The following is a 20357-nucleotide window of genomic DNA, read 5'->3' as shown; positions in this document are numbered from 1 at the left end:
GTATCCATACTCACTCCATCGACACCGGCGAATTAACCTGCTGATGTTGATGAATGCAAGCTGAATACAGGCCCTTCCATGCCTTCTCGATCTCAGTATGAAGATCAAGAAGGAATGGAAAGCTTATGGTGGCTGGAGGATTATGGCAAAAAAGGAACCGTTCGATGAACAATCCGTGACCGGTTTCTTTCTTAACCTGCTCCAATGGCAGCAGCAGTCTGCCAGAGGCGCATTCCATAATCTCATATAGCTGTACATACGCGGGGGCAGGGTGGCTTTGAGGATTCAGGAGGCTCACCATCTTTAGCCATCTCCTGCTCTCTTGTTTGGCTTAGAACAAGAAGAGCAACTGCTGCTGAATCTAATGATGTCATAGACAACACATCATCACAATCACACAGCTCTCTCCCGTCAGCCGTCGAAGGTCGCGTGGAATTTCACCCCTTCAACTCTTCAACAAGCTTCAGCTGAGAACCCCATGATCTAGTCTCTACTCTTCCTCAGCAAGAGTAAGACCCGAACCATTAGCTGCCGGTCCTTCTCCTCTCGTGGAAAAGACCAGAAGAGAGTGGAGCATTTTACGTTATTTTTAAGTAAAACACACTCACAATAACAAACAGACAGATCCCACAAGAACTGCCTGTACATGCTCTTTTGTTCTCATAAAAGACAACGTTATAAGTTATGTGTGTGATCAGATGTCAACACTATGGGACACGGATGCACACACTTCCTAATACATTTGCCAGACATAAATTGTCTTACCTTAATATCGGTTTGATATCGTTTCAAAAAGAACAGTCCCTGAAGACGAAAAGATACTGACTGGTTCTCTAGGCGCTCCTTATATACTTCCAGATCGTGCTATGATGACGTCATAGGCTGTCGCCGGCCAATAGGATTGTTGTGAGTTAATATTGTTTTCAGACACCGGTTCACGCGGAGGCGTTCCCCATATGCGTTTCAAACGCAGTGTAGAGTTCCCTTTCGAAAGGGAACCCAGGATTCCATTTACCTGGGGTTTAAACTGACCCAGGGTTAACTATTTTAAATGTGAAAAGCCCTAATTTGTGCCTTTTTTTTTTCTTTTTTTTCCCTTTTTTTTGCTTATTTTGTTGACGTATATTCATTTTGTTGCTTATTTTTTATTTATATTCACTTGCTTTCTTATTTTGTTCTTTTTTGTTCATTTTGTTTGTTTTTTTTTGTTCATTTTGTTGCTTGTTTAGTTCGTTTTTTTTAGTTATATGATATTGCAGAGGTTTATTTTTCATGTTATATCAAGTGTTCAGTTGTACAGTTTCATTTTTTGCATCTTGAAATAAATATTTCTGTTCTGTATCACTCTGTGTTGTGTTTGTTTCCTTTTTCTGTTTAGAAGATAACTGAGCCTTTAAATTGTAAAAAGTTAACTGACAACTATGCTTTATAAATACCTCAATTGATCATAAAATACATTAGGAATACGTGTTAATAAAGCATTTATTAACACACTGAGTAATTATTACTATATATCTAAATAATAAGATGTATAAATGTACATTTAAATAGTTTATTAATCATTTACTTACACTTTCTAAATGATCTTATGAACCACTGACAACTCCTAAACAACTGGTTTGAAAGTAATGTAACACTTAATTTAGAAATGATAAATTGATCATTAATAAAGTATAAAGATAAAATAATAAAGCATTTACAGCTGTATTTATAAACTGCTTAGTAATATCTATTAATGTAGGCACAATGCTTTAAAAATCATGAATTAACTATTTACTAATGCTTAACTAAGGATTCATAGCGTGTGTTATTATAAAGTGTTACCCAGAAGTTTGTGCTTGTGTCTGTGTGTGTGTGTTTGACCTTAAATAGGCCTTTTGTTCAGATGAGTGAGATAACATTAAGGGAAAATGTGCAGCCAGCTAACCCAGATATCATTAGTGCCTGAAGTCAAAAAGGCATAATTTCTGAGTGCTCTCAGGTGGGCAGAACACTATCACTATCTGTAGAGATAAGACTGTGCAATAAGGAGATGACTGCCTCTGAGCACAGACACAGAGAAACTAATTTAATCTGCATGTGAACAAAAGTACCAAAGAAACCTTTAACCTCATTCACACGCAAGTATAAATATGGTTCTGAGTGAAAACAGGATGGGGACAGTGATTCAAAGGAACTGGTATGGAGAGAGACAGAGAAAAACAGAAGATGATGCTGGAAAAGTTAAAGACGGCGGCTTCTATGAAGGCATGTTACCAAGGCTTTGATCCTGTAGCTTATCTGCACTATAACTACACTCCACCCCGAGCAGACTTTGAACGGAAAAGTAGCATTGTGCCATGGAAACTCAGCTGTCTGCACAGAGCCTTTACTGAAGGTGAGCATAAATGTGTGTAAGCAGGGCCGTATGCACCGTTAAGGTCCCCGAGGCTCGGATCTCTGTAATTTTTAGAGGTGCATATAAGAAAGATAACTATCTCATCTGAGCTGCCTCAGTGGTCTAACACCGCTCGTCAATGTCAAAAAGTGTGTTTGACCTGAAGCAGCGCTGCGCAGACTGATGTATGACATCAAAGTTTCGTGAGAGAGATTCGAAAGCATACAGAGCCGTCTGCACTCTAATTGCTCTTGTGGTACTTTGATGTCATACACTGATCAGTCTGGACAGCACCACTTCAAGTCGAACACACCTAAAATGTTTAAGACGACCAATCAAATCAAAGTAGGTGGGCTTTATGTTCACCGCAGCTGCTGAATGTGAATTCCAGTGTGATGTTTCAGTTAACGGTCATAAAATGTGAGATAAGATCTAAGTAGCTAAACTAAACATTTACAGACGACTGACAGAGATGATCGGGGATGCAAACAAATAAACTTGTCTAATTTCACTATTTGGAAATAATTTATGCGATTCATGTAAAATAATTCATAATTGTCAATGTGACAAGACAAGAAACATTAACAGCCGTTGTAGCAACTTATAACGTAATAACTGCACATTAATGTAATAACTGCACAATGTAATAAGTACTACATTATTAATGTAATAAAATGTTCATATTGTAATAATTCTCAAAACGTAATAAAACCTTGAGCTCATAATCTAATAATAATTTTTACATTATGAGAAATGTATTACATTATAAACTCTCCAAAATTATTGTCATAATTTTTTTTTTTTTTTTTTACATAAAAACATTGGTATTCCCTTAATAATAATAATTATTATTATTATTGATGTTGCTATTATTATCATTGTATACATTACTTCTTATATATACATAAGCAGTTCCTGGCCATAAATTTAGGTAGGGCAGATTCTGGGTCTATGATAACAAACATGAAATAAACACAACAGTACTTCAGTATATAAAAGCTATTCACATGATCACATTTAAATGAAAGCGTATATACTCTCATTAATTTGATACGCAACTCCACATAGGAAGAACAGACATGCCAACTAGTTACTGACCTGATGCGGACACATATCTGAAGCAGACTGATATCATCTTGATCTGGAGCGAGGTTTACATAAGGTGTTTTTACCTAATGTAAAAATAAGCGGGACAGCCAAATATATATATATATATATATATATATATATATATATATATATATATTTCTGGCTGCCCCGCTATATATTTAATATATACAGTCAAACCACAATTTATTAGTTTAACTCTGTTTAACTCTGAGATCTTGTCATATTGTATGACCATTTTTTTTAAACTATAGTGAATAAACTGTATTAAAGAATGAAATGTTAAAGGTGTCTGAATAAATTTTGGTTTGACTGTATATATATAATCTATGGGAAGAGAGTATTTAAATGAATCATGCAAGGTGATTTACTGAAGTTTGCGGTAGTGAATTTACTGGTATTTGCACTATTATTTACTGGCCAAAAAAGCATCGTGTGGCTCTTGGTAGCCAAGTGACCAGGGTTGGTCATTATGGAAACGATCCGACTGCATCTGTTCTTTTTAAATTATGCGTCGTCAGTAGATCACCCGCAGATGATGTTCAAATGATATGCCCCATGCTCCATTTATTGAGCCTTCCGTATGATCTATCCTGAACACAGATTTGTGGTAATACCAGACTCCACTTTAATCTAATAGAAATAATAATTTAAGAATAATACAGAATGAATAAAAAAGAACATTTTATTTTATTTCCTGTCTTAGCAGAAAGCTCAAGCCTTACAACTGTATCACATGCTTGGGCATAAGCATGCTGAGAGTGCGTGCGTGGGTGGCTCATGTTCTCACATGAGAGCCTGACCACGTCGGCACGCTGGTCGCGTCTCGCCTTTCTCATAAGGGCTCGTACTTCTCGGCGTGTCGTGTGCTGTAGAGCTGTCGGCTGACAGCGTGGGTTGTCACGGCAACCCTGCGCATCATTCCATGCTCTAGATGTGCTCTCGGTCAAGTACCTCAAATGAGGTGGAGTCCCCTGACCTATACCCCGATCTAGTTCTGGGGGCACAGTGTGATGAGTAAATCACCTTTCCCCGCCCTGTGCTTTCCTTCCTCCAGGAAGTGTTGGAGCGAAGTCTGTCTCCCTCCACCCTAAAAAGATATGTTGCTGTGATTGCCACACATCACAATCCTGTAGATGGTAAATCTCTGGGAAAGCACAACATGATCATCAGGTTCCTGAGGGGTGTGAGGAGACTAAATCCTCCTCACCCTAACCCTGTACCCTCTTGGGTTCTTCTCTGGTGCTTACTGCATTTCAGAGAGCCCCCTTTGAACTGCTGCAGTCTGTGGAACTGAAAATTCTGTCAATAAAGACAATAAAGTGCTCTTAACTGTGCTGGCTTCTATCAAGAGGATAGGGGACATGCAATCATTTTTGGTCAATGAATCATGCCCAGAATTGTGCCCTATATGTCCCCAAGTTTGTTTGATACTGTAAAGCAGTATCAAATGGTTTTAAGCAATCTATTGAATAAAGTGCTATATAAATGAACGTGACGTGACTGGAGTGCAAATTTGCAGAGCTCCTGCTAACATACCAATGTTGTTATGATCAGACGCTTTTCTTATGCTTTCTATATTTACATATTCATCTAAACACCGATGTGACAGCAAAACGCGCATCCTCGACATGTGATTTGCCATAATAATGTGCGTTCTAAACGCACGCTTTGGGATCATGGAAAATGTGCGGCAGAAATGCGTGGTTTTTTTTGTACCAAAACGCACATCCTCGACGTGTGATTTGCTATAAAACGCGTGTCCTCGACGTGCGCTTTGGAGTCACTGAAAATGCATGTTTTTGACGTACGTTTATCATAACAGAAATGGCCGTCGAATACATGCATTTTGAGTCTGACAAAACGCTTGTTATGAACGTGTAAACAGGTAAACCAAACAGGCAGTGCAAACGTGTGTTTAAAATGTCCAACAGGCGAAAAGAACTTACTCTTTCCTTAGTGTTCTCAAAATTGCACGTCGAAAGCGTGTGCTCAGTTTTTAGGACTCAAGTCTGTCATGTTTTTGTCCACTATAGGTTTAGGACTCTTGTATTATCATTTAACCCAACCAAAACAACATGGAATTATCGAGGGTAAATTTGGCAGAAGATTATAATTGTTGAGTTATTATTGATTACAAAAATTTGTCAGTGACGTGTATTTGACAGCGTTTTAGTGTGCATGAAAAGCATTGCTCTTTTATGCCATTCATCTTGCCATATGATGGCATAAAACGCCGTTTTGGTTGCACAGAGCGCATTTTACGGCATTTTGCTTATAGTATAATGAGCCACGCCCACTGATTTCTACAGCCAGTAAGTTTGAACGGTTTTCACCCGATCGATAGTAAACTGAGTCAGACCAGGCCAATTCAGCATGGATCATTTTAGCCAAAGAAGTGCCTATGAATTGATAGGATATATTTATGTACAAATAACCTAACTTTTTTGATATTTTCATCTCCACTAACATTAAACATATTAATTAAACATTGCACCTCTTTATCATACTTTAATGTAATTGCTAAGATTTCATGTTCAGCAATTATCCTACCTACTCCATTCTATGTATTCAACTTATTACACAGATACTTTTCACGTTAGTAAATAACTGAACACTAACACATTAAGTAGTGTTTCCAAAACGAGAAATCGTCTCTAGTATAACAGAAGCAAGATAGTGTTTAAAAGTTGTGCAACATATCATGTGGTAGCGTAGTTGATAGCCTGCTTCCTGCTTGTTCCGCTCTTAGCAGGTCTGGTTTGTAAGAGTGTATTTGCTATGTTAAAGAAACAAATAATCTTTTTTTTGTGAGCTGATTTTTACAATTTCCACCTTGTTTTTTTTTTATCCATTAGTAAAATATTGTATCATTTGGTGTTTCAGTGGCATTGTCAATATTAGAAAATAGAACGTCTTGTCTGGGTTAAGGGCTCATTTTTTATTGTTAACTGCATGTCACTATCCGAACTAAATGGTTGTAATTCATGAATGCTTTGGAATACAGATCTAAGGTCTCTTTTGAAAGAAGACATTTGGCAAATTATTGCTGAAGTGGAATCACTAAAAAAAAAAAAAAAAAAAAAAAAAAAAAAATGAAAATGTTATTTATGTTTAAATGTACTGTTATGAAAATGTACAGAAATATTATGTTTTTCTTTTATTAAAAAAATATATAAATAAATACATGTTTCAGCGAAAAACAAAACAACAACAACAACAACGTCTAACCAAGTTGTGTGCAAAAAAATGCCCTTTCTGAAAAACTTTTAGCTGCTGTACCATGCTTCAGTGGTGATTCCTACAGGTTAGAGACCAGAGTCTACCAGATAACTCCATCAACACAGAGACTAGTATATTATTACGAAATTTTTAAAAAAACTTTAATTAGAAAATGAACATTAGAATTCTGATTCAAGACATGAGGACAGGATACATACAACATTTAGCAGTTTTTTTTTTTTTGATGCACACTCTTGTCATAAATTAATCAATTTCTGTTCCTACATAATTTATATTGTAACACTGGTCAAAAATGTATTCTAGAGACTTGTAGGCTATACCTTTTCAATGATATAGCCTATATTGTGTTATGATTCGATTATATTTTGTTATGATTCGATGATTCGATTATTGTGAAATATTAAAGTAAACTTGAGTGTTCCACTGCATGGAGTCTGTCGGGAAACTAAAATTGACACTGCGGGGCTAACAAATAAGGCAAGCATCCTCCTGCACTGGTAGGTGTGTCGTGGTTAATAAACACCATCAAAATGACGTTGATCGATGCTATGGTATAAATTAATGAAGGCTAAGCCCACGACATGAAATTCAGACAATTTCATGTTCTGAATTCATGTTTAATTCGAGGCTTTGAGAGACCCAGTGTCTGTGACACCAAATGGAAGATCTGCTGGGTTTTAAATAAATATCCAATTATGTGAAATATAGCCTACAGCCTAATTTCATAGTTTTGACTAACAGAGAAAATGAGGGAAGCATCCCAAATGATTAATGTTAGTGTTGGCAGTCAAGCAAGCAGATTAATCAAGAAAAAAAGCAGACACAGTAAGTTGTAAACAAGCAGAAAAATTACTGTTTGGAGCTTCAAGACATATTGAAACCCATAGGCCTACTAGTATTATTGTCACAGTTATGTTCAGCTCGTCTTAGTCATCATGAACTTTTAGTTTGTTTACATTTGTCACGTGTTCCTTTGTTCAGTTCTCCAGCTCCTCATTATTAGTTCATTCCGTTCAGGTGCACGTCATTAATCATCTTGTTTGAGTCACTATATAAGTTCTCCCTTCACAGTCAGTCTTTGTCTGGTCACAGTTACATTTATGTGTGTGATATGAATCCCTGTACCTGTTTGGATTGAATATCTTTAGTAAATTTCATATTGGAGTCTTATTCTTCTGTGTCTTCGTCTTCCTGCCTGCACGCACCTGTGACAATTATGTATAATATTAATTTAGTCTACCTCTCTTTTGTCGGTTATTCGAAAAAACAGGCATTGCATTCTTTCGATATACTTGCGAGTTTAAATTATCAATATAAACTAATATGCATAGCCTATTTCAAAAGCAGGGAAGGATATGCAATAGACCAGGCACCTTATGTTTTATCTTTTAAAATGACCGAAATTATTTTGCATTATCCTTCAAAATTCAGTTAACGGCTTTGTTCAGACCGAACTTCTCTCACAAGTGGTGGACTTTTTTCAAGTTGTTTATTTTACTATAAACGGGACAATCAAAAGGGCAAAAATATTTTAGTCTTCATATAACAAAAATATATTGGATATGATAAAATGTAATAATGTTATTTAATGAATATAATGTAATATAAATAAAACATGAATTTAAGTAAAAAAATTGGAACACTATTTAATCCTGGAAGGCAGAGGCAGATTAACACACAGGCTTGCATAGGCTGCAGCCTAGGGGCCCCACATATGCAGGGGCCCCGGATTGAGCAGACTATTTTTTTTTATTTTTATTATATTTAATTTTCTTTAGTGCGAAAAAAAGGCCCTCATTGGCCCATAAGAAACATTAAAAAATAAGCAGGTGATTGGATAGATGTGACATTTGGGTCACATCTGTCCAATCAGCTGCTGGTCAAATAATGTCAATCATTTTCATTTAGGCCTACGTCAATTTCTCTGTACTGTACTTCTGTCAGGATCACTATCGTCAAAGATGACTAGCAGTTAGCATACAGTTTAGATTGGCGGTATGGTTCTGTTCTGGAAAAAAACTCCCTGCCCATCCATGCAGCCTAGCATGGATAAGAGTAAACAGAACAGAACCAAACTATTTCAATATCATTCATTTTCTTAATGACAATAATTAATGTAACAACATAATTGAAGAAATGAGTTTGATCAAGAGAAATATCAGAAGGGCAAGACCTGACTGGACAAAGGAGGAGCTGGGGACGGAGGAGGGTAATTAGCTCCTGAGCAATGCACTAAAGCTGCTGATAAACTGAATGGATCATATATATACGAATGCCGTGATAGGCACCGTATTCCTATAGGTCAGTGTGAATCAGTGTCAGCTGTTGCGAGCTTGACTAACATGATCTGTCAGAACTAACGCTACGCTTGATTTCTGTCAGGATCACTATCGTCAAAGATGACTGGCAGTTAGCATTGGTGGTATGGTTCTGTTCTGCCCATCCATGTAGCCTAGCATGGACAATAGCAGGGAGAGCAGATCAAAAACAAAACAAAACAAAACCATATGCTGACAACCCCCCAACCACAAACTGACTGCGAAATCTGATGAAAAAGTAACTGGAAGGACAATACGACATAATGGAAAGGAGCAGCATATCTCTCTGAGTCTAAATAGCAAACTGGAGGCAGCCCCTTACCCCTTACAGGAGGGAAGTAGCAGCGAAGGGGTGCTCTTCTGTTACAAGCATCTGAGAAGAGCAGCATGCCCCTTACAGAAGGAGAGTAGCGGCGAAGGGGTGCTCTTCTTACAACATCTGAGAAGAGCAGTATGCCCCTTACAGGAGGACAGTAGCAGCGAGGGATGCTCTTCTTACAAGCAGCTGAGGAGAGCAGCATGCTCCTTTAAAAGCAGTTACCTGAATGAGCTTAAGACAACAGCATGTGGCCAATACCCAAAAGCTTATGGAACAAGCTGGATAACCTTAAGAAACTGATGCCTTAAAAATCATGCTGTCAAAAACCTGATAGCATTCAGCAAAACAGTGCTTCCCACAGATTTGAAATACTTGTAGCTGTGTGGAAAATCCTCCTACCCACAGCACAAAAAATGGTCAGACGCTACAATAGTTAACTTCAAATTAACGAGAAATGAAATTATGTGAAATGAAATTAATATTGAATTTGAATCAAATTAAATACAGTTGTGCAACCATATAATAACCAGGGTGGAGTATACATTTTTAGTGACTTATTTATGAACAAGACCTAAATACACTCAGACTCTTATTTTGCAATGTGTATGCTTACTATTGTGGGCTGCTCATTCAAGTTTAGATGAGGTAGATAATAATATATGTTCTTACAACCATTTACAATATATTACAATACCATAAAGTAAACTTTTGCCAATAAGAACAACATTAGTCATATCAGCATAAGCAATCGCTTGGCATGAACGTGCACTATAGTATGCATTTAGTATACATAGATTGCGAAACCACTTAGAAGCAGTCTGAGCGCTGCGTGAGCAGGTAGAAGACGCAACAGTGCCACATTTAACTTTGAAATGTGCGGCGCATACATGAAACAGCCTTTTGAAATTTAATCACATCAGGTATCGCAATCTATGTTTTCCCAGGCACAAAATGTGGGAAGCACTGAAAGAGCTTAAGAAGGAAACTTAGCTTTGCTTTGCGAAGACGCTGAGATTTATGAAGGATGAAATACAGCCAGCTGTGACGTGGATTCTTTATCTCCTTCTTGATATCCTTCCCCTTTGTGTGATGAGTGCAGATCTCATCTGAACATGTTTTGGGTCACTTCCAAATCGAGCAGCTTATAATCAATGCGGCAAATTAGTGTGTTTGTTCAAGAACTTGAACATGGAGTAAAATCCGTGTAAATTCGCTAAATTCCTGATTACACAATTCATAGTGGTCTCGCCCGCCGAATTCGCTGTTTAATTAGCTCCTGAGCAATGCGCTAAAGCTGCTGACAAACTGAATGGACCATATATATACGAATGCTGTGATAGGCGTCGTATTCCTATAGGTCAATGTGAATCAGCTGAGCGTCAGCTGATGCGAGCTTGACTAACATGACATGTTAGGCATGCAGACTGCTTCTACAAACATTTGTGAAAGAATGGGTCACTCTCAGGAACTCAGTGAATTCATGCGTGGTACCGTGATAGGTTGCCACCTGTGCAATAGGTCCATACCTGAAATTTCCTCACTACTAAATATTCCACGGTCAACGGTTAGTGGTATTATAACAAAGTGGAAGCAATTGGGAACAACAGCAACTCAGCCACAAAGTGGTAGGCTACGTAAAATCACAGAGCGGGGTCACCGCATGCTGAGACGCACAGTGCGCAGAAGTCAACTTTCTGCAGAGTCAATAGCTACAGACCTCCAAACTTTGTGTGGCCTTCAGATTAGCTGAACAGTGAACAGTGCGTATACAAAGCATCGGATGCAGTGGTGTAAAGGACGCCGCCACTGGACTCTAGAGCAGTGGAGACGTGTTCTCTGGAGTGACGAATCACACTTCTCTATCTGGCAATCCGATGGACTAGTCTGGGTTTGGCAGTTGCCAGGAGAATGGTACTTGCCTGACTGCATTGTGCCAAGTGTAAATTTTGGGGGAGGAGGGATTAAGGTGTGGGGTTGTTTTCAGGGGTTGGGCTTGGCCCCTTAGTTCCAGTGAAAGGAACTTTATGCTTCAGCATACCAAGACATTTTGGACAATTTCATGCTCCCAACTTTGTGGGAACAGTTTGGGGATGACCCCTTCCTGTTCCAACATGACTGCGCACCAGTGTACAAAGCAAGATCATGGATGAGTGAGTTTGGTGTGAAGGAATTTGACTGGCCTGCACAGAGTACTGACCTCAACCCGTTAGAACACCTTTGGGATGAATTAGAGTGGAGACTGCGAGCCAGGCCTTCTCATCCAACATCAGTGCCTGACCTCACAAATGTGCTTCTAGAACAGGGGTGGGCAAACTCGGTCCTGAAGGGCCACTGCCCTGCAGAGTTTAGCTCCAACCGTAATCAAACACACCTGAACCATCTAATCAATATCTTCAGGATTACTAGAAAACTACAGGCAGGTGAGTTTTATCAGGGTTGGAGCTAAACTATACAGGGCAGTGGCCCTCCAGGACCGAGTTTGCCCACCCCTGTTCTAGAAGAATGGTCAAAAATTCCCATAAACACACTCCTAAACCTTGTGGAAAGCCTTCCCAGAAGAGTTGAAGCTGTTATAGCTGCAAAGGGTGGGCCAATTCCATATGAAACCCTACGGATTAAGAATGGGATGTCATTAAAGCTCATGTGCATGTAAAGGCAGACGTCTCAAAACTTTTGGCAATATAGTGTATGTTGATTATGAAAAGAGAACAGCATGAGTAAGATAGGATAATATGATTTGCAATATGTCGGGAGACATGGAATGGGTCAGACATGATTTTGACCACTTCATTAAGTTTTGTTTTGTAGAAAGTGATTTTCTGAAAGTGACTTTCTTTAAAGTGATTTTCTTTTTGTTTAAATTATATCTTAATTTTAATCAATGTTTCATCAACCAATATAAATAAGAAGCAAATATAGCAGACAAAATAGGCCTAATCATGACATGGAGGCACTGGCACGATCACTTGCATTGCACATGAACTGGAGCGCGTCTCATAAATGAACAGAAACTCAGGCTAATTGCCTTACAGACATGAGAAAAATATCTATAGAAAGCTTGAAATGTCTACTTTTAAATTAAACAATTCAAAACGAAAAGAAAGAGGTTACTCTCTGATTATGTAATCCGTATCCGTATGAAAATTTATCTAGCTGCGTTCACTACTGTGGAGATGGCGAATCAGCATCATCAACTTCATCTTTTCAGCTGACACTGACAGAAATCATTATAGTTTATTAATAAACAATTAAAATGTCTCCTTGCTATTTTTTGACACATTCATGATTATTACTTTTGCCGGTTCTTTGTGGCAAGCTTTATGTGTGCGCTTAAGTGTGGAATAGGCTGTAGGCCAGGGGTGTCCAACCCTGCTCAACACACCTGTCTGTAATTATCAAGCAACCCTGAACACCTTGATTAGCTGGTTCAGGTGTGTTTAACTGGGGTTGGAGCTGAAATCTGCAGTATGGTAGCTCTCCAGGAGCAGGGTTGGACACCCCTGCTGTAGGCTATTACATCGTAAACGCTATGGTTTAGTTTCTTTCCAGAATATATTTAAGTAATTAAATTAATATAAATGTGTGATTAGTCGACTGATGGCTTAAATGAACAACTAGTAGACTATAGAAAAAACTTATTTCACATATTTTCAATCCAGCAAGTCACAAAGGGCATTCTGGGTTGAGCGAGCGGAGTGGAATCTTCAGAATGCACTCTCCGTTCTGCTGGAGGAAATAGAACTCCGCTCACATGCTCTGGTGCCTCATTTATAAAACTTTCCATAGATTTCATCCTAAAAGTGTACGTACGCGCAAAAGCTAGATTCTGTGTACGCACAAAAATTTTCAGATTTATAAAACCATGCGTACGCCAGAACCTAGCAAAAATCCCTTTATAAATCCCAGTCAGCGGAAGATTGTGTGTACGTGCATCCCCACCCTGTCTCCTCCCTGAAATCACCATATATGGAGCTTAGGACGCCTAGTTTTACTATGCATAACCTCATTTGCCTGTCATTTCCATGCATATTCCCATCCACGTGACACCGTTGTTAACACCGTCAATGGTACAAGACATTAGAAAATATTAGATACGGACTATAAATGCCATTTGTGCAATACACATTACATTGATAAAAATCATCCAATATCCTCTTTATGTTTTAGAATAAATATATCAAAATATCCATAAAAGCTAAAATGTATAAAATACTTCAGATAAAGGTTTTAGAATAGAGTTTTTAGAATTGTAATTGTTTTAAACAATTCAAATAAATTTTATGCAGTTTTACTGATAAGGTGAACATATCTTTTAGGATGTTTATATTTTTAGTGGAATTTATTATTGCAGTGTAAATACAATTGTCTGACTCGGCGCTTCACTGACAAAGTATTTTAAAAAGGAAACGTGCAAATTTTACCTTTTTCCTCAAATTGTATCCTTCAAATACAGTGGTAATTGTTTGAAGATGCCTTCACACGACATGAACACCTCCGTGCAGCTGTGGTTGTACAGTAAGCTATTATCATTGGACCTATTCAAACTGGACAACGGACCATTCGACCACCGAATCCAGCACTGTCTTCCATAATATCGAAGTTAAGTGTGCATCACTGATCATCGTTCTCGCTACAATATTTTGTCATAACATCTGTTTAGTTTAAAGAGGAATTATTGTGCTCCTACAGCGTTCCTCGCTGTCATTAAAACAGCGTGGCAGGAAAAGTGACCGAGTTACTATCTAAATTCATATAAGTTTTGTTTAACTTCTGCTTAATGACTGCGTAATGTAATTCCAGTGCTTATCGTAATTAGTGAAAGTGCAGTCTAATAATTAATGTAAATGTGTATATCAAAATGAAAACGTGAGTTTCCACTTGAGTTTAAATCATTCTTTTATTTATTTAAACTGTTATTGTGAACATGCACTGTATTTATGATGACTCATAATGGGGTTTTAAAGTGGTTTTCCTTCATCTGCCGTCAGTCCCTCAGCTCACCATCGGTGTCGCCAAACTGCTCTGTCTCCAAAATGTTCGTACGCATGGGTCAGAGTTTTCGTGGAGGTGCGCAAATTTTCCCGTCAAGTTTGTTTTTATAAATCACAACTTATGCGTAGGAACTGACGTACGCCTCTTTCAGGGCCTGTTTTGATGGTTATAAATGAGGCCCCTGGTGTGTATGCCAGTTTACCTTATTATTTGCGTGTGGACCATGTATGGCACTAAATACATTTTTCCAGTAAAGCATTCTCGTCTCGTGCACCACAAGACTACAACGTTTGAAAAAAAAAAAAAAAAACTATGCTGTTTTATGTAGGTAGGCCTAATATAGCATGTAATAATAAAAATTATACTAATTACAATAATAATGTTTTAAATGATGATGATGATGATGATGATTATTATTAAATATATTGTTGTAAAACAGTCCGACTCAAACCCTATCAGAGACTGACAGGTAAGTGAGAGTGGTATTGTGTTTACTGTGCACTGTGCTGGGGCAGGGGCTGAAGGACCAAAAATATTTGGACCAAAAGTATTACTTCATTGTACATAATTTCACATAATTACACGATTTCACAACTTTAAAAATGTTTAACAGCAGACGTGAAGACAGGTATGGCACATATACAGTCAAACCAAAAATTATTCAGACACTACATATAATTTTTTATATTTTTTTACTAGTGGGTGCAGGTCACTGTAGTTCATTTATGTAAGTGAGGATAGCAAAATAAAGTAAACTGTGACATATTATACCCAAAAATTCTTCATACAGTGGACTACCAGTACAATTTATGCAAATTTGACCAAAATTATTGAGACACTTTGACCTGACTATATTTTGCTTAAGTGTTATCTGACATAATTAAGATTATTTTTTTCTGACACAGTTTAACTCTGAGATCTTGTCATATTTTATTACCATTTTTTTAAACTATAGTGAATAAACTGTTATAACGAATTAAATGTTCAAGGTGTCTGAATAAATTTTGGTTACACTGTATACAGTATTTGTGGCACAGGAGTTGAGAAAGAGAGCTGAAAACAGTTTTATTGTTTTAAGTTTTATTGTGTGAGTGAGTCCAAGAAGAATTGCACAGGTTTTAGCCAGATTGCAAGCCACAAACGACTTGCAGGCCCTCCAAAACAACGCTGATCCTCCTCCTCGCAGACAAAAATGTTCAGTAGGCTATGTGCTGCAGGAGATATTGCTGCACATCTCCATTCTCACACTATAAAACAAATATTTAACATGTATTTTATCTTGAAAGTCTTTCCAGCATTAGCTATAATGTTGATTTGTTGTCAACCCCCGCCCCGCCTTTTTTTTTTTTTTTTTTGGATAGACATGAAAATGCACTATCCAAACTTTAAATGGTTGTAATTCAAGAATGCTTTAGAATATAGGCATAAGGCTGGTCTTGTTTTAAAAAAGAAATTAAATAATTTAAATGAATTCATTAAATAAATTATGTAAGTGAAACAGAAAAAAAATTATAGAAGTTTAAATTTATGAAAATGTAAAAATATAGTATTTTATATTTTATATAAAATATATATTTTACAAAACATGTTTAGAAAATCAAAGCCAAAAATCTGAACAAGTTGTGTTCCAAATTTTAGGTTGATATCTCAAAAAATGCGCTTTCAGTAAGATTTTGTTTGGGCACAGTACCAAACTTTTTCAGTAGATGACAACCAAGCTCCATTACTGACCATATAAGGGCGCCTCCATTTCCATATATGGTTTGAGTGATCTGAACCATATATTTCCATAATTTTCATACAATTTATGAAGTAGACATCCTATATAGAAGTAGTATGGGAAGTGTGGCAGAATTTTATATGAATTCAACCTCTAATAAACACATAAAAACAACATGTATGTGGGTTATAGCTCGCCGCCACAAATGGCGAATCTGTTATTTTTTTCATATTAAAAACATTTGGTTTGAAAACAAACAGGTTTCTACCAATCTTTCATGATTTTTCATGTTCATCGCTATTTCAAAATAAAGGTCTGAACATGCCTTATGAGTATGAAAATATTCTTGTTGCAAATTGATAAATTACTGCTCCTCTGTAATTTATTTTGATAATCAGTCATCAAATATGAAAACTAGAGATTGTAAGCTTTCAAATGATAGTTTGTCAAGATTAGGTTAGGTTTAGTATAGGATATTACTGTTTTAAATATGTAATGGCTGTGGGCCCACCAGTGGGCCAGTGACACTTAACAGGTTTTAACAAAACAATATGTACAAAATGCATTTTTCTTTAAAACACCAGGGCTACATTTCTCAAAATCATCGTAAATAGCATATTCGCTATCATTTTAGCTATCGTAGCACCAATTGGCACTAATGTTCTCCATGATCAACTCACAATGGTTTTGAGAACTTTTTTTTGACACTTATTTTGTACTCCTGGATGAGGTCATCCTCTACACTCAGCAACTGACCAAGCGATGGATGACAACGTCTCCCCAGCTATCAATTTTTGGTTGCTAGAACGTTCCATGAACATTAATTTTTGGTTCCCGGAATGTTGGTTTTTGGTTCCTAAAACGTTCTTTTTTTTTAAATTTTGTTTTTGGTTAGCCAAGAAAGTTTTCTTAATAGAAATATAACGTTAGTTTTTTATAATGTTATTATTTTGGGATTGCACATTTCAAATATTATGAGATAGCTCAATCAGCTGTATGTTGTCTTTCGAAGGCCTTTGAATATGTTTATCATATAAAAAATAATAATTACCACGACGTTTTATTTTCTAATATTGACAATGTCAATGAAACACCAAATGATACAATATTTTACTAATAGATAAACAAAACAAGGTGGAAATTGTAAAAATCAGTTCGCAAAAAAGATTATTTGTTTCTTTAACATGGCTCTTTCAAACCAGACCTGCTAAGAGGGGAACACGAACCAGCGATCGGTGCGGTTTGGGAGTTGGGCACTTTAACAAGCAGGCTATCAACTAGGCTACCACATGATATGTTGCACAACTTTTAAACACTATCTCGCTTCTGTTATACTAGAGACGATTTCTCGTTTTGGAAACATTACTTAAAGCTAGTGTTCAGTTATTTACTAACGTGAAAAGTATCTGTGTAATAAGTTGAATACATAAAATGGGGTAGGTAGGACAATTGCTGAACATGAAATCTTAGCAATTACATTAAAGTATGATAAAGAGGTGCGATCTTTAATTAATATGTTTAATATTAGTAGAGATGAAAATATCCAAAAAGTTATAGGCTATTGTACATAAATATGTCCTATCAATTCATAGGCACTTTTTTGGCTAAAATGATCCGTTCTGAGTTGGTCTGGTCTGACTCAGTTTACCATCAATTGGGTGAAAACCATTCAGACTTACTGGCTGTGGAAATCAGTGGGTGTAGCTCATTATACTATAAGCAAAACGCCATAAATGACACGCGCTCTGTGCAATCAAAACAGCGCTTTTCATGCACACTAAAACGCCGTCAAATATGGCGTCATTGACGTATTTTCACACGTTTTTTACGCCGTTTGTAATCACAACTGCGTATTTTGCGGCACAAATACTGTTTAAAATGCCTTATTTGACGTGTTTGGCTGTAAACGCGATTAATCTATAGTGTAATTCTAAACCTTTGGGCTTGCCATAGTTGGACACTTCAAACAGACGTTTGTACTGCCTGTTTGGTTTACTTGTTTACATGTTACAAGCATTTTGTCCAACTCAAAAGAAACATATTTGCAATTTTGTCAAAAACGTGCATTTTCGGTGACTCCAGCAGTGGGGTTCTTTAATGCAGGCTGGTGTAGAGGCAGAATAGGCGGTTTAGGCCTTTTTTCTTTGCAAATAAAAATAATTGCTCTTTGTTTTGGCCCTGCTTTCAGAAGCTAGTTACTGTTAGGCCCTAGCCTGACTCTTCTAAGCCCGCTGAACTGACATTCAAGCATTGGGTTGATCTTGTGTGGCCATTTCTAGAAAACAGGCCCCCATTCCCCTAGGGCTGAGCGCAGATACTGTTTCTGTCGCGTTTGGAGTCGCTATGGTATGCCTTCACCCTCTAGCATTCTCAGGGTCATGCGAACCATACTCCCTTGTTAAATACAAGGTTTTATATGAGTCCTTCGCTTATAGCTCTGGTTTTTGTCTGCCCTTCACCGTTGTGGCTCAGGTTGAGCAGTATTTGACCTTCATTTCGGGAGGCTGGTCATTTAGTATGTTCCCTTGTAGCCCAAGCATTGCCACGAGCTGACGCCTGTGTTCATCTGGAGTAGTTGGCCCAAATGGGCCTCCTGCAGGGCATCTGGCGTATGTTGTACTCCCTTCACTTAGAGGGTAAAAGGTGCTTTTTACTGAGTACACAGCTTGTGAGCAATGTGATAGGTCCCAGACTTAGGCGCTGTTTATTCACTATCTTTGCTACTAGACTTGCTATAGGGCAGTAGGCTTTACAGACCTCCCTTCAGTGTGAGTCCCCACCATGTTGGGCTCCTAGCAGCCAGCATATGTGCTGTAAGGTAGTGGCCTTAGCAAGCCTCCCTGTGTACAGCCCCCATGAAATGGGTTTCTGGTAGCTTTGAGGTATTTTATCAGATAGTATGCCTTAGCAGGCCTCTCTGTGGTGAGCCCTCATCAGTGTGGATGTGGTAGCAATAAGACATGCTCCGAAAAGTTGGCCCTAGTAGACCTCCTTATGAGTTGTCACTTTGGGTCTTGCGACAGCTAGCAGAGGTGTTTGGCAGGTAGTCAGGCTCTGGTAGGTCTTCCTGTTAGATAGCCCCAGTCTCTTGGGGAGTGTTTAGCAGCTAGCTAGACTTGCTGTTAGACAAGCAGGCCTTAACAGGCCTCTTGCGAGTGAGTCCCCAGTAGTGTGCTAGCAGCAAGAATTGCCGCTGGTTGTGGCCTCAGCAGGCCCCTGCAGGTGAGTCCCCTATGGGTATTTAGAGCAATGTCTTGCTATCAGGTCGTTGGCCTTAGACGGGCCTCCCTGGAGATGTGCTCCATCAATGTTGCTGTGTTTAGTTGTGTTGAACTGACTGCCAGGTATCCGGCCCTAGTGGGCCTCCTTGGAGGCTAGTTCCCAGCAGTATGGGTCCTCTGGTAGAAGCACGTAGGTTTGCTTTCAGATAGCAGGCCTTAGCAAGCCTCTCTATGGTGAGTCCCCAGCAATGTGGGTAACTGCCAGCAAAAAAACAAAAAACAAAAGAAGCTTTGGTCAGCTAGTGAGTCTGCTATTAGATGGATGGCCCTAGCGGGCTTCCCTGCGTATTAGCAGGCCTTCCTGTGGGTGAACCCCAGGGTTGCAGGCCTTTGGACAGCTAGCTAGTCTTGCTATCATGTAGTTGGCCCTAACAGGCCTCCCTGTGTATTAGCAGGCCTTCCTGTGGGTGAACCCCAGGGTTGCAGGCCTTTGGACAGCTAGCTAGTCTTGCTATCACGTAGTTGGCCCTAACAGGCCTCCCTGTGTATTAGCAGGCCTTCCTGTGGGTGAACCCCAGGGTTGCAGGCCTTTGGACAGCTAGCTAGTCTTGCTATCATGTAGTTGGCCCTAACAGGCCTCCCTGTGTATTAGCAGGCCTTCCTGTGGGTGAACCCCAGGGTTGCAGGCCTTTGGACAGCTAGCTAGTCTTGCTATCATGTAGTTGGCCCTAACAGGCCTCCCTGCGTATTAGCAGGCCTCCATGTGGGTGAGCCCCAGTGTTGCAGGCCTCAGACAACTAGCTATCAGGTTGTTGGCCTTTACAGGCCTCCCTGAGGACCAGCCCCCGTTAAGCGGGTGCATGGCACCTAGCATCGACCTTTTTCAGCCAGTGTATTTGAGGTGGGTGACCTTAGGGTCCCCTGGAACCGAAATTCCCACGATGCAGGTATTTTCTCTGCCAGTCAAGACTTGATACCAGGTAGCTGGCTGCTGTAGGCTGCCCTGATGCGAGTCCCCTGCGGTTTGGTATCGATCAGTAAAGTCTTATTGTTAGTGGGT

The 20357-nt window shown here is 38.6% G+C and overlaps 1 protein-coding gene across 1 annotated transcript in view; it reads left to right on the top strand.

Annotated features, from left to right (window-relative positions):
• Nucleotides 1-2163: 2163 nt before the first annotated feature.
• Nucleotides 2164-20357, top strand: part of LOC127523965 (phenylethanolamine N-methyltransferase) — a 64460-nt gene continuing 46266 nt past the window's right edge. Inside the window, exon 1 of the mRNA XM_051915216.1 lies at nt 2164-2377. Coding sequence (XP_051771176.1) covers nt 2182-2377 — 196 coding nt within the window. The 5' untranslated portion in view covers nt 2164-2181. The remainder of the gene's footprint in view (nt 2378-20357) is intronic.

Source organism: Ctenopharyngodon idella, chromosome 12 (assembly GCF_019924925.1).
Source record: "Ctenopharyngodon idella isolate HZGC_01 chromosome 12, HZGC01, whole genome shotgun sequence".
In the NCBI taxonomy this organism is placed as follows: Eukaryota; Metazoa; Chordata; class Actinopteri; order Cypriniformes; family Xenocyprididae; genus Ctenopharyngodon; species Ctenopharyngodon idella.
Note: the sequence above shows the minus strand (reverse complement) of the source record. Positions and strands in the feature narration are given on the sequence as shown.